Source organism: Silurus aristotelis (genome assembly GCF_946808225.1).
Source record: "Silurus aristotelis genome assembly, chromosome: 7".
Classification (NCBI taxonomy): domain Eukaryota; kingdom Metazoa; phylum Chordata; class Actinopteri; order Siluriformes; family Siluridae; genus Silurus; species Silurus aristotelis.
The window spans coordinates 6,250,233-6,264,589 of record NC_139580.1 but is presented as its reverse complement, the minus strand read 5'-3'; the positions used below and the strand labels follow the sequence as shown (position 1 = coordinate 6,264,589).

Genomic DNA, 14,357 nt, shown 5'->3' with positions numbered 1-14,357 from the left:
TGTATCCAATCAAGCCATTACTAGCGAGCTTAGCACTGCTTTCGAAAGGTTCCGTAATCATAATATATGCGCATATTAATATTTGATTGTTTATTTAAAGCTGTTTTATCAACACACATTGTAGACCATATTGTAATACATTATTTTTATTAAAAAAATGTCTAAAATACATATACATTTTATTGTTATTTTGTTTAATCTACCATGTATATAAGTTTATGCACTCATATGTTAGTTATTACGGTAGATGCGGGTTTGCTAATGGTGAAACTCGCATTCAGAGTTGGTCGATTCACTGCCAAATTTGTCATGGCCAAGTATAAATTTATAGGTAAGCACCAAGAATTTATATATATATATTTTTTTTATAATAATAATGCAATAAAATAGTCTACATTTAGGCTTCATTTGAGGATAAATTGAAGGGTCAGGAGCTGTTTATTCTCATTCATTGAGCACGCGACAGTCCAGTTTATTATTATTATTATTATTATTATTATTATTATTATTATTATTATTATTATTATATGACACTAATAGGAATTAAAAATATAAAGACTTTGCATTTTAACAGTGGGGGTAAACTGTAGATGAAATACTGTACAACTTACTGCAATGTACAGATTAAAGAACAACATATGCATAAGAATATATAATATATAAGTTCAGCTCAGTGCTGTACATCATCATAAATCATCATATTTAATGCCACAATATAAACTTTATAATCATTTTTAGATTCCACAAATGCTTTGTATTTAAATTGTTGCTGCTGTGGGAGTAGTAGATGTTGGAGTAGTAGTGTTGTGGGAGTAGTAGATGTTGTGGGAGTAGTAGATGTTGGAGTAGTAGTGTTGTGGGAGTAGTAGATGTTGGAGTAGTAGTGTTGTGGGAGTAGTTGATGTTGGAGTAGTAGTGTTGTGGGAGTAGTTGATGTTGGAGTAGTAGTGTTGTGGGAGTAGTTGATGTTGGAGTAGTAGTGTTGTGGGAGTAGTAGATGTTGGAGTAGTAGTGTTGTGGGAGTAGTAGATGTTGGAGTAGTAGTGTTGTGGGAGTAGTAGATGTTGGAGTAGTTGATGTTGGAGTAGTAGATGTGGGAGTAGTAGTGTTGTGGGAGTAGTAGTGTTGTGGGAGTAGTAGTGTTGTGGGAGTAGTAGATGTTGGAGTAGTAGTGTTGTGGGAGTAGTAGTGTTGTGGGAGTAGTAGATGTTGGAGTAGTAGTGTTGTGGGAGTAGTTGATGTTGGAGTAGTAGTGTTGTGGGAGTAGTTGATGTTGGAGTAGTAGTAGATGTGGGAGTAGTAGATGTTGGAGTAGTAGTGTTGTGGGAGTAGTAGATGTTGGAGTAGTAGTGTTGTGGGAGTAGTAGATGTTGGAGTAGTAGTGTTGTGGGAGTAGTAGATGTTGGAGTAGTAGTGTTGTGGGAGTAGTAGATGTTGGAGTAGTAGTGTTGTGGGAGTAGTAGATGTTGGAGTAGTAGATGTTGGAGTAGTTGTGTTGGAGTAGTTGATGTTGGAGTAGTAGATGTTGGAGTAGTTGATGTTGGAGTAGTAGTGTTGTGGGAGTAGTTGATGTTGGAGTAGTAGTGTTGTGGGAGTAGTAGATGTTGGAGTAGTAGTGTTGTGGGAGTAGTAGATGTTGGAGTAGTAGTGTTGTGGGAGTAGTAGATGTTGGAGTAGTAGTGTTGTGGGAGTAGTAGATGTTGGAGTAGTAGTGTTGTGGGAGTAGTAGATGTTGGAGTAGTAGATGTTGGAGTAGTTGTGTTGTTGGAGTAGTAGTGTTGTTGGAGTAGTAGATGTGGGAGTAGTAGATGTTGGAGTAGTAGTGTTGTGGGAGTAGTAGATGTTGGAGTAGTAGTGTTGTGGGAGTAGTAGATGTTGGAGTAGTAGTAGATGTGGGAGTAGTAGATGTTGGAGTAGTAGTGTTGTGGGAGTAGTAGATGTTGGAGTAGTAGTGTTGTGGGAGTAGTAGATGTTGGAGTAGTAGTAGATGTGGGAGTAGTAGATGTTGGAGTAGTAGTGTTGTGGGAGTAGTAGATGTTGGAGTAGTAGTAGATGTGGGAGTAGTAGATGTTGGAGTAGTAGTGTTGTGGGAGTAGTAGATGTTGGAGTAGTAGTAGATGTGGGAGTAGTAGATGTTGGAGTAGTAGTGTTGTGGGAGTAGTAGATGTTGGAGTAGTAGTAGATGTGGGAGTAGTAGATGTTGGAGTAGTAGTGTTGTGGGAGTAGTAGATGTTGGAGTAGTAGTGTTGTGGGAGTAGTAGATGTTGGAGTAGTAGTGTTGTGGGAGTAGTAGATGTTGGAGTAGTAGTGTTGTGGGAGTAGTAGATGTTGGAGTAGTAGTGTTGTGGGAGTAGTAGTGTTGTGGGAGTAGTAGTGTTGTTGGAGTAGTAGATGTTGGAGTAGTAGTAGATGTGGGAGTAGTAGATGTTGGAGTAGTAGTGTTGTGGGAGTAGTAGATGTTGGAGTAGTAGTGTTGTTGGAGTAGTAGTGTTGTGGGAGTAGTTGATGTTGGAGTAGTAGTGTTGTGGGAGTAGTTGATGTTGGAGTAGTAGTGTTGTGGGAGTAGTTGATGTTGGAGTAGTAGTGTTGTGGGAGTAGTTGATGTTGGAGTAGTAGTGTTGTGGGAGTAGTTGATGTTGGAGTAGTAGTGTTGTGGGAGTAGTAGATGTTGGAGTAGTAGTGTTGTGGGAGTAGTTGATGTTGGAGTAGTAGTGTTGTGGGAGTAGTTGTGTTGTTGGAGTAGTAGTGTTGTGGGAGTAGTAGATGTTGTGGGAGTAGTAGATGTTGTGGGAGTAGTAGTGTTGTGGGAGTATTCGATGTTGGAGTAGTAGATATTGTGGGAGTAGTTGATGTTGGAGTAGAAGTGTTGTGGGAGTAGTAGATGTTGTGGGAGTAGTAGATGTTGTGGGAGTAGTAGATGTTGTGGGAGTAGTAGATGTTGTGGGAGTAGTTGTGTTGTTGGAGTAGTAGTGTTGTGGGAGTAGTAGATGTGGGATTAGTAGTTGTTGTGGGAGTAGTAGTGTTGTGGGAGTAGTAGATGTTGGAGTAGTAGATGTTGTAGTAGTTGTGTTGTGGGAGTAGTAGATGTTGGAGTAGTTGTGTTGTTGGAGTAGTAGTGTTGTGGGAGTAGTTGATGTTAGAGTAGTAGTGTTGTGGGAGTAGTTGATGTTGGAGTAGTTGATGTTGGAGTAGTTGTGTTGTGGGAGTAGTTGATGTTGGAGTAGTAGTGTTGTGGGAGTAGTTGATGTTGTTGTAGTAGTGTTGTGGGAGTAGTAGATGTTGTTGTAGTAGTGTTGTGGGAGTAGTAGATGTTGGAGTAGTTGTGTTGTTGGAGTAGTAGTGTTGTGGGAGTAGTTGATGTTGGAGTAGTAGTGTTGTGGGAGTAGTTGATGTTGGAGTAGTTGATGTTGGAGTAGTTGTGTTGTGGGAGTAGTTGATGTTGGAGTAGTTGTGTTGTGGGAGTAGTTGATGTTGTTGTAGTAGTGTTGTGGGAGTAGTAGATGTTGTTGTAGTAGTGTTGTGGGAGTAGTAGATGTTGGTGGAGTAGTAGATCTTGAAGAAGTAGTGTTGTGGGGGTAGTAGATGTTTGATTAGTGTTGTTGGACTAATAGGTGTAGTAGTAGAACAGGGGTCTTTAATGTTTTTTAGGTCAAGGACCCCTTAGGTGATAGAGACATGTGGCAGGGACACCATTCATTCATTCATTCATTCATTTTCTCCCGCTTATCCGTAATTCGGGTCACGGGGGCAGCAGTCTAAGCAGGCCCCCGGCCTTTGACTGCTGCCCAATCCTCACAGCACCGTCCCTTACGGTCCCTCCTGCAGGTGGTGAGCCCACGGGAAGGCAGGGACACCATTAAACAAAAAATGTGTCAACCATTAACACATTAATAGAAACCAATCATATTACACTAGGAATATTATTTTAAAACAATTGGGTTTATTGAGTTGTTCACAGTTCTTTTATTTTAATAGATTTGTAGTTTCATATATTTTCTTTTTACTATCAGGTGCACAATTATACATTTAGTCGAACTTCAGCTTTAAGTTTAATAGAACTTGTGATTCAACATTAATTAGCGGACCCCCTGCAGCAGCACAGGATGAAGACCCATAGTACTGTAGTTGTAGTAGGAGTAGTAGTGTTTTTCTGTAGTCATAGTGGTTGTAGTTGTTTTGGTGGGCGGGGTGGTAGTATTGTAGGAGTAATTGTAGTAGTTTTTAGTAGGTGGAGTAGTGGTGTTGTAGGAGTAGTAGATGTTGGAATAACGTTGTGGGAATTAGTAGGAGTTGTAGAGATTGTTATAATAATAGTAGTAGAGATGTAAAAATATATGTGTAGTAATTTGTAGTATTTGTGTAGTATGTTATTGTAGGTGTTGTAATAGTAGTATATGAAGAAATATAAGGAACTAACGTATAGGCAATAAACGTACACGTTCTTTTATATAACCTTATTACCGCTTTATCTGAGTAAAGCTGCTTCGAGACAATGTCCATTGTAAAAAGCGCTATAGAAATCAAATTGAATTGACTTAAACAGTTTCCTGACCATTTACACATCATTAGCACAAAAGATTTGTATCTGCCTGATTGCATTTGCTTTTAACATCTACTACTGTACTTCGTTCAGAATCAGTGACGTGTCTGCCTGTATTTTAAAAGCACTTGAAAATGGTTATATTTAATCATTGTTCTCCTCATAAGTCGGATCGAAACTGTGCTAATTAAAATTAAGTCGAATTTTTCAAGAGTTGAAGATATTGGATTAAAAAAGCAGAATACACATGAATGCCATTTGCTCTTTTTTTTTATCTACAGATATCGGTATCAACCTTACAGACCCCATGTTTAGGGGGATATATAGAGGAAACCAAAAACATGAAGGTAATAAATAACCTGACATCTAGCTACAATTCAGAGCCAGTATTAATCACTTTGTATAGTCTAATATCGCTGTTATTTATTTTAATTACAGATGATTTTGAACAAATTGTGGAAAGAGCGCTGAGTGTTGGGGTTCAGAAGGTATAACCGACTATCCGTGTGTTATAGGTGAACGCCGCAGTGGTGTGCTGTTATAGGAAATGAATCAATAACAGTGTATATTAGTGTTTTAAACGATGGACTTATGATTCGTGAGATTAAATGCCAGCACCATCAAGCTACCATTGCTGAGCCCCGAGCAAAGCCCTTAACCCATAACTCCCCAGGCGTATAAATGACATCATTATAAGTCGCTCTGGATAAGGGGCGTCAACCAAAACACCAGAAATGTAAATGCAGATCTGGTTCAAGCTTATTCTAGGGAAGTGGGAGCTCAGTGGTGAAGATGTTGGTCAGAACGTAATGAGTTCAAATCCTGCTGCTGGTCTTGTGGCAAATTCTTACAAAATATAGATCAGTGATTAAGATTTTAAAAAATAAATAAATACACATAAATCCCAGAGAAAGTCCCCGATAAAAACCAAGGCCAAAGTCCAGGGTTTTAATGATGGAAAGTAGACTTTTTGTGGATGAACTGAAGAAACACAGTCTGTGGATGAGCTTCTATACTTTTATTACCTCTTTCTTGACGTCCAATTTTCTGTTTCTTTTAAAGCGGTTACTTTTCTCCTCAGCACCCTTTATCGTTTCATCCAACTGTCTTCCCACATTTGGCATGGGCTGTCTTAATAAATATTATAGAAGTTAAAATGAGTTAAATAAATAAAAATAAATAAGTTGACAAGATGAGACGTGATAAAAAAAAAAAATACAGTAATACAAGATAGAAATACCATACTGGGCCCCTGAGCGAGGCCCTTAACCCCCATCTGGTCAGGTGTACAAATGGGTTTAATTTAGTTTACTCTGGAAAAGCGCATTTGCCAAACGGCATCGATGTAAAGAACAAGTTGGTGATGATGCAAAGTTACTGTTATTTTTATTTATGTAAGAGACAAACCCATTCATTTTTATCTTGTTAGGGCTACATTTCATTTTGTGCACCCTCAAGGAAGTGGCGATCTCGCGAACATATCGAAAGGAGAGCATTAATACCAGAAATGTCTGTGGTGCAAATGTTCCCGAAGCCTCCACACTGAGGTTCTGTGGGGTTTGTTTCAGTACATGATCACCGGTGGGAATCTGGAGGACAGTAGAGAAGCTCTTAAACTGGCACACAGCCGAGGTGAGGACCAGGATCAGTTTTTCCACATTCCATGTATGTGTACATGTTTTAGGAATTTTTCACAGTGTTTGGTCACTACACGATACACGCAACACACACACACACACACACACACACACACACACACACACACAAATCACAGACAACACAACACAACACAATCACCACCCTTATTTAAAATGAGTGAAATTGGGAGGCTCAGTCACGGCGCGAAACGATTGATTTCTTGTCAATATATTTTGTTGTGTAGTTATTAACTAATATATTTATAACGAATATACTTACAGCACTGTTTATTATTAATAATTATTATTTAAATCGAAAAACATTAGTAACATTGAGTTAATACATAAAAAAGCATCATTTTATTGATTATGACCAATTAATTATCGGTAGCAAATAAATAAAGAATGAATTGACTGCCATGGGTTTTTGTGTGTGTGTGTGTGTGTGTGTGTGTGTGTGTGTGTGTGTGTGTGTGTGTTTAGAGGACTTCTTCAGTACTGTAGGATGCCACCCGACTCGCTGTGGTGAGTTCGAGCAGAACGGGGAAGAGCAGTATTTCTCCTCCCTCAGAGAGCTGCTCGTTAGTAACAGAGGGAAGGTGGTGGCTGTTGGGGAGTGTGGACTGGGTAACGCAAACACACACACACACACACACACACACACACACACACACACACACACACACACACACACACACACACAAACCATTTTGCTTTATATGTAAACTATATGGAGCATCACATTCCACATTTATTTCCTAAATGCAGTTTGGAGTGTGATTGTGAAGATTTGTGGGGCTTCATTTAGCCTAAATGGTGTTAGTAAAGTCATGTACTGATGTAGGTGAGGTGAGTAGACCTGGGGTGCAGTCAAATTCCAATTTATCCCAAAGGTTTTTCAAAAGGGCTGGAGCTCTATAGCAGGAGATCTTCCACTCGAACCCATGTAAAGCATATCTTCATGGAGCTGCTTCGCACACAGTGTCATGGTTTGGGTCTCCTAGTTCAAGTAAAGGGAACATTTCATGCTGCAGCATCCAAGGACTTGATGTACAACTGTGTCTCCAACAGTTACATGCAGGATGGCTAGAAAAGTCAGGGTTCACAGTACTTTTGTCTGTATAGTGTAATAACACAAATGGGACAAACACTACATACATAAGACGCTATACAATACACTGGTTTTCAAATGTCTGGTTTAATAATGCAACTCAAACAGCAAATACAATATTGTTGAATATTTCAGATTTTGATCGTCTGGAATTCTGTCCGAAAGAGACCCAGCTGAAGTGAGTGACGTGACCCGGTGTCACATTACCTTAGTGTTTCACTTTTATCGGAAATTCTGTATTAAGTGCTGTGAAAAATTCCTGTTTTTTTTTCTTGATTCTTGAACTTTCTTGATTCTGGCAGTAATCAGTCCTGAGTGTGGCAGGTGAAATATGTAAAAATGTGTTTAATCACAGTTCGTTCGTTCATTTATTTTTACATTGGACCAGGCAGGTTTGGACAGCTTTTTTTTCCCCAACATTAATAAGCAAAATCATTAAAAATCTGCATTAATATCATCAAATCATCATTTGAAAAGAAAAAAAAAGGGGTTGTCTTTGTATTATTGAAATTAGCTTGAATATAATTTGCTTGAAAACATATATGCGAAAACATAAAATCAGGATGCAAAGGGTGCAAATACTTTTTCACAGCACTGTGGACCGTGAGTAAGTAAGCTGTGAAGCTTTCCCCCTCAGTGCCGTTTTCTTACACGCAGGTACTTCGAGAAGCAGTTCGATTTGGCTGAAGAAACCAAACTACCCATGTTCCTGCACTGCAGAAATTCTCACCTGGACTTCCTGGGTGTGTTTTTTTATGTTCGTACCTTCATATGTGGAAAAGTTACATATTCCAGGTCCTCTCATTTGAGCGTGTTTGATATGCGATCTGTAATTATTATTATTTTTTTAGAAATTATGAGACGAAATCGTGACAGATGTGTTGGAGGGGTGGTGAGTGGCTCATTCACTTTCTTCATTTCTATATCTACAATGTGTGAATGATCTTTCAGCAGAAAGGGTTTAGTGTCAGAATGTCCTTTTTAACATCAGTTGGCTTGGTGTTCAGCCACAGAGACGTGTTTGTGCAACACCATGTGACATGCTGATAGAACTTTCTTATAGTAGTTACAGTATTTCACTTTACAGTGTTAAGAAATTAGAGGAAACACGACATGAAAAAAAAATCTGGCCAAAAAATGATTTTTGAGTGTGTACGTGTGTACGTGTGTACGTGTGTGTGTGTGTGTGTGTGTGTGTGTGATAGTTGACATTCATCATTCATTTACATAATTTATCAATAAGAACATTATGAGATATGGTATATATGGGGTGTGCGTGTGTGCTTGTGTGTGTGTGTGTGTGTGTGTGTGTGTGTGTGTGTGAGTAAAATTTGACATTCATCATTAATTTACATAATTTATCAATAAGAACATTATAAGGTATGGTATAGATGGTGTTTGGGTGTGTGTGTGTGCGTGTGTGCGTGTGTGCGTGTGTGTGCGCGTGTGCGTGTGTGCGCGTGTGCGCGCGTGTGTGTGTGTGTGTGTGTGTGAGTGATAGTTGACATTGCATCATTCATTCACATAATTTATCAATAAGAACATTATAAAATACAGTATATATGGTGTGTGTGTGTGTGTGTGTGTGTGTGTGTGTGTGTAAAACATCATTCATCAATAATAACTTTATAAGGTTGTGTTTGAGTGTGAATTGGCTTTGCGTCATTCAATCATTAAAAAAAAACTGTGTGTGTGTGTGTGTGATATGTAACCTTGCATCATGTATCAGAAAGGATGTTATACAGACTGTGTGTGCCTCAGGTACCTCATCAATACATTGTATGGATTATGTGTGTGTGTGTGTGTGTGTGTGTGTGTGTGTGTGTGTTTGTTTGTGTAAAATAAGTAACCTCAGGTCATTTGTCAGTATGAAGCTTATACATACAACACGTGTGTGTGTGTGTGTGTGTGTGTGTGTGTGTGTGTGTGTGTGTGTGTGTGTGTGTGTGTGTGATCTGTATGCCATTTTCTTTTAATATAAACTTGTATAAAATGTGTAAGTATAAAGTGTGTTTGCCCATAAGATCACTTCTGACACACATTTGGTTCATCCTATCTGGATTATAAATGTTCGCCTGGAACTAATTCACTGTGTGTTTGTTTGTAGGTTCACTCCTTTGATGGGTCCAGAGAGGACGCTGCTGCTCTAATAGACCTGGACCTTTACATCGGCATTAACGGCTGGTAAGAGGATGAGTTTTACTTCATGTGTAAAGTCACACAACAGTGTTTCTCTCTATTTATCTCTCCCTCTCTTTCTCTCTCCCACTCTCTTTCTATCTATCCATCTCTATTTCCATCATACTTTCTCTCTTCCTCTCTTTCTCTCTCCCTCTTACTTTCTTTCTTTTATCTAATTCCAGCTCTTTGAAGACGGAGGCGAATCTGGAAGCCATGAAATCAATTCCCACAGAGAGACTCATGATTGAGACAGGTTTGACTAAACAACACTTAACAGTGACTGTGTGTGTGTGTGTGTGTGTGTGTGTAAATTTTAATTGCTAATCAGATAAAATCTGTTCGAATTTCCAGAAAAGGCTAAATCTTCATTGTAATGAATATACTTAATTAAGAACAAGTTACTTTTTATTGAATAAACTCTTTGTTTTATGAAATGTTTATCTGTAGCAAAGAATTTAGTCTAACCTAAATGAACCTAAATCTGCAGAGGTTCTATTCATGCTGGGTCCAGCCATTCTCCATTTATTAGTGGAAAAATAGTGGGGCATTCATGTTTTTGGTTTTATTTTATTTCTATTTTAATGAATTTATTTTTAAATATGACTTCTTCCGCCTATAATGAAGGCCAGCCTCGCCTTTTTTGGGTGCTGGAGATGATGGGGCTCTTCCACTGTTAAGAATGTTGCTTCGTCTCAGGGTCACACCCTTACACTCAAGTTTATTCACCGGAAATGATTCTGCTTGTTTGATTTAGCTTGTTGAAGGTCTTCCTGATCTCTTGTCGTCTTTCAATTATGTTCTTGAGTTTTGAAGCTCGTGTGCCGCTTGAAACATCTCGAAAGACTCATTACAGCATCACCATGAACTTACCAAAACATCTCAGTGGCAGATTTGCCCAGTGTCCCATAGAATTGCACGTTTGGTTTTTGTTCTAACATGCAGTCCATGATAAAATCTCAGACGTAACGCACGTGGCAGAATAGCACCAGTTGCACAGCTACCAATGTACACAGGCCTATGTCTTTCGGCACACCTACTTATTAAGGTCCGTGCTCCCTGTGACTGTGCGTGCAACCTTGTGCTGCCATCTGTTGGCTTGGCTCAAAACTATTCTTAAAACTAATTGAAATCACCTCATACAATAAAAATTACACAAGTGCCACCAAGTGGTGCAACTAGGTAACTACCTTACACTAACTACCTTACTTTGATCACAAAGGTTGCAGGCCCCTGCACTCTACCAAAGAAATGTAATGTTATGCTGTAAATATAAAGTGTGTGGCATTTTATTGATCATGCTAAACACTCTCTATCTCTCTCTCTCTCTCTCTCTCTCTCTCTCTCTCTCTCTCTCTCTCTCTCTCTCTCTCTCTCTCTCTCTCTCTCTCTCTCTGTGTCTGTGATTCCAGACGCACCGTGGTGTGGCATCAAAAACACTCACGCGGGATCCAAGTCCATCAAAACAACGTTCCCCACCAAGAAGAAGTGGGAGACAGGACACTGTCTGAAGGACCGGAACGAACCCTGTCACATCATGTAGGTCGCACAGATATCGCCATAGCAACAAAACAACACATTAATACCACATCAATACGGTGAGGTTTTGTCATGCTGGAACAGGTTTGGGTATTCAAGTTCAAGTGAACACAAAGTTTTATTATACCGCATCCAAAGAAACCATATCCAATGTGTGCCTTCAGCTTTGTGGTAACAGTTTGGAGAAGATCCACATATGGCAGGAAAAAGTCAGGTGTTCACAAACCTCTGGCAATATAGTGTAGTGTGGTTTATGGCCCTAAAACCAAAAGTGAGTACAGGCGTCCAGACTGTAGCAGAAACAAATATATTCGGAGAACAAAGTGTTGAGAGAACAGTTTTTGATCACAACTTGAAAAGAGGACATTGAATGAGATTTCCAGAGAAAGTGTCCAGCAGTTTAAATGTTATGAGACTAAGTTAGAATCGGATTATCTATATTTAGTTCGATGAGTTTACAGTGAATTGAGTGCTGTATATGCTGAAGCTGATGTAAGGTTTAGTCGGAACACTAATGCATAAGACTAATACCTTGGAGCTGAAACCTCCTCTGATGTACTCTTTGTAGTACAAGGGATGTTCAAGTCATACAGAAAGTTTCTCCTACCGGTATACCCCATGTCCCTCCTCTAAATCCACAAACACACAATGCAACTCCTTCTGACCCTCTCTATACTTCCTTATCAACATTCTCAATGCAAATAAGGCGTCTGTGGTGCTCTTCCTCGGCATGAAACCATACTGTCACATCTTCTCTCAGCCTGATTTCCAATACTCTTTCCCATAACTTCATGGTGTGACTGCACATCTCCCTTATTCTTGAAGATCCATACCAGCACACTCCTTCTCCCTTCCTCAGGCATCCTCTCACCTTCTAAAATCCTGTTAAACAATCTTGTTAAAAACTCCACTGCATCTCTCCTTAACATCTCCATGCTTCTACCGGTATGTCATCTGGTCCAACCGACTTTCCACTCTTCATCCTCTTAATCGCTGCTCTCACTTCCTCCTTACTAATCATATCCACTTCCTGCTTCACATCTACACATCATCCAACCTTCTCTCTCTCATTTTTCTTATTCATCTGCTGCTCAAAATACTCCCTCTATCTTCTCAACACACTCTCCTCACTAGTCAACACATTTCCCTCTCCATCCTTTACTGCTTTAACTTGCAGTACATCCTTCCCAGCTCGGTCCCTCTGCCTGGCCAATCGGTACAAATCCTTTTCTCCTTCCTTAGTGTCCAACTTCTCCTACAGCTCCTCATATGCCTTTTCCTTTTCTTTCGTCACATCCCTCTTTACCTGCTGCCGCATCTCCTTGTACTCCTGCCTACTTTTCTTATCACTCTGTTGATCCCAAATTTTTTTCTTTAACCTTTTTCTCCTTTTTCTTTTCTGCACTTCTTCATTCCAACACCACGTCTCTATGTGTTCCTTTCTATTTCCAGATGTCACACCAAGTACCTTTCTAGCTGTCTCCCTTATAACTTCTGCAGTAGTTGCCCAATCATCCAGCACCTCTTCAGCACCACCGAGCCCCTGTCTGACCTCTTCCCTGAACCTCCAATTACAGTCTTCCTCCTTTAGTTTTCACCATCTTATTCTTCTTTTACTTTTCAATCTCCTCCTCTTCTTCTTCACCTCCAAAACCATCCTACAGACCACCATCCTATGCTGTCTAGCTACACTGTCCACTCTCCTACACTTCTCATTTCCCTGCTGTCTTTGTAGATGTCTTCCTCCTCTCCTTCCTCTCCTTTGGCCAACAGTAGCCTAATTTATTGGCTAACAATACCCTTGGCGGTCGTTGGTAACCCGGGCCCTAACCGATCCGGTATGGAATTTAGGTTTGTAATCCGCAAATAAAACTTTTAAGCACAAATGTATGTCGGAAAATAAATGCAGTTTTCACCTCTTGAAATTAGTTATTTTATTTTTTAATATAGAAAGTGCTGGTTTGACTGGAATGACCCTCGTATTAGTAGAGATACATGTTCTCAATATGTGGGTCCTGCTTGTGTAAGAAATCTCCTCGCCTTCCTTTTTTAGTCAGGTGCTGGAGGTGATGGCAGCGGTGAGGAACGAGGATCCGGTAGAGATGGCCAACACCATCTACAACAACACACTGAAAGTGTTCTTTACCGGGAGCTGATAAAGCACCTCCTTACTGCGTGCCTTCGGTTCACTGTGTCTGAATGATACAACGGTGGGTCTGTGAGAACTAAGCTGGTTTACTCAGTGGATCATTTAATCTGCTGATGCTCAGGTTTTTCTCTTACTTATTGTACAAGTGAACTTTCAACACAGCTGGTGCAATTCTGCAATTCTGAAATGTATTATAATAAATGCTTGTTCTGTATGAAAAGTGCCATTCGATCTGTGATAAGTTGGGACATTCTGAGAATTTATATTGGGGTATGTTTTTCTAAAACACAGAATTCACATGGTAGTTCAAGAAATGCTCACTTATAAAAAATAAATAAATAAATAAATCTAGAACACTGGGTAGTAATAATCATTTTATGTACTTGTTCTGAAATACATCTCTATTATTGTCATTCGTAACACTGACCAGCTGTAGTAAATTCTATTCAACTATGAACAGCATCAGTCATTTTAGAACACAAGTGAAGTAGAATCATTCTAAAACAGTGGTGTTATAATAATTCCTGAACACACTGACCAGCTGTAATAAATCTAAAACATGGAGCCAAAACTGGAGCCACCACTCCCCATATATATATATATATATATATATATATATATATATATATATATATATATATATATATATATATATATATATATATATATATATATATATATATATATATATATATATGGGGAGTGGTGGCTCCAGCGGTTAAGGCGCTGGGTTGCTGATCGGACGGTCTGGGGTTCAAGCCCCGGTATCGCCGAGCTGCCACTCTTGGGCCCTTGAGCAAGGCCCTTAACCCTCTATGCTCCGGGGGTCCCTTACGAGGGAAATATCAAGGTCCGTGACGTCGGAGTGACGTGGGGCCGCCTTCCCGTGGGCTCACCACCTGCAGGAGGGACCGTAAGGGACGGTGCTATGAGGATTGGGCAGCAGTCGGAGGCGGGGGCCTGCTTAGACTGCTGCCCCCGCGACCCGAATTACGGATAAGCGGGAGAAAATGAATGAAAAGGATGAATGAATATATATATAATATATATATATATATATATATATATAAATTGTTGGGGTTTTTTTTGTTTTTTTTACAATACTAGAGCTTTGATAAATCACTGGTTATACATATTGTTGTATTAATCTTTAAACACAGGGTCCAGCTGTAGAAAGTCTATCAAACTGGTCTTTTAAAACAT

At 39.5% G+C, this 14,357-nt stretch overlaps 1 protein-coding gene across 1 annotated transcript; it reads left to right on the top strand.

Annotated features, from left to right (window-relative positions):
* Window positions 1-247: 247 nt before the first annotated feature.
* Window positions 248-13,548, top strand: tatdn1 (TatD DNase domain containing 1). The gene is made up of 12 exons (XM_083547173.1): window positions 248-331; window positions 4,822-4,887; window positions 4,979-5,028; window positions 6,109-6,172; window positions 6,661-6,804; window positions 7,424-7,466; window positions 7,946-8,031; window positions 8,140-8,180; window positions 9,396-9,472; window positions 9,652-9,722; window positions 10,879-11,005; window positions 13,059-13,548. The coding sequence occupies exons 1-12, from the start codon at window positions 262-264 to the stop codon at window positions 13,159-13,161; spliced, it is 942 nt and encodes a 313-aa protein (XP_083403299.1). The 5' UTR covers window positions 248-261; the 3' UTR covers window positions 13,162-13,548.
* Window positions 13,549-14,357: the final 809 nt, after the last annotated feature.

What these genes read in the sequence shown, in the direction of transcription:
- tatdn1 (XM_083547173.1), top strand. Translation starts at nt 262, where the DNA reads ATGGTGAAACTCGCATTCAGAGTTGGTCGATTCACTGCCAAATTTGTC. An exon ending in TAAACTGGCACACAGCCGAG is followed by an intron (nt 6,173 to 6,660) that starts GTGAGGACCAGG and finishes GTGTGTGTTTAG; the next exon opens with AGGACTTCTTCAGTACTGTA. An exon ending in ACAGATGTGTTGGAGGGGTG is followed by an intron (nt 8,181 to 9,395) that starts GTGAGTGGCTCA and finishes GTTTGTTTGTAG; the next exon opens with GTTCACTCCTTTGATGGGTC.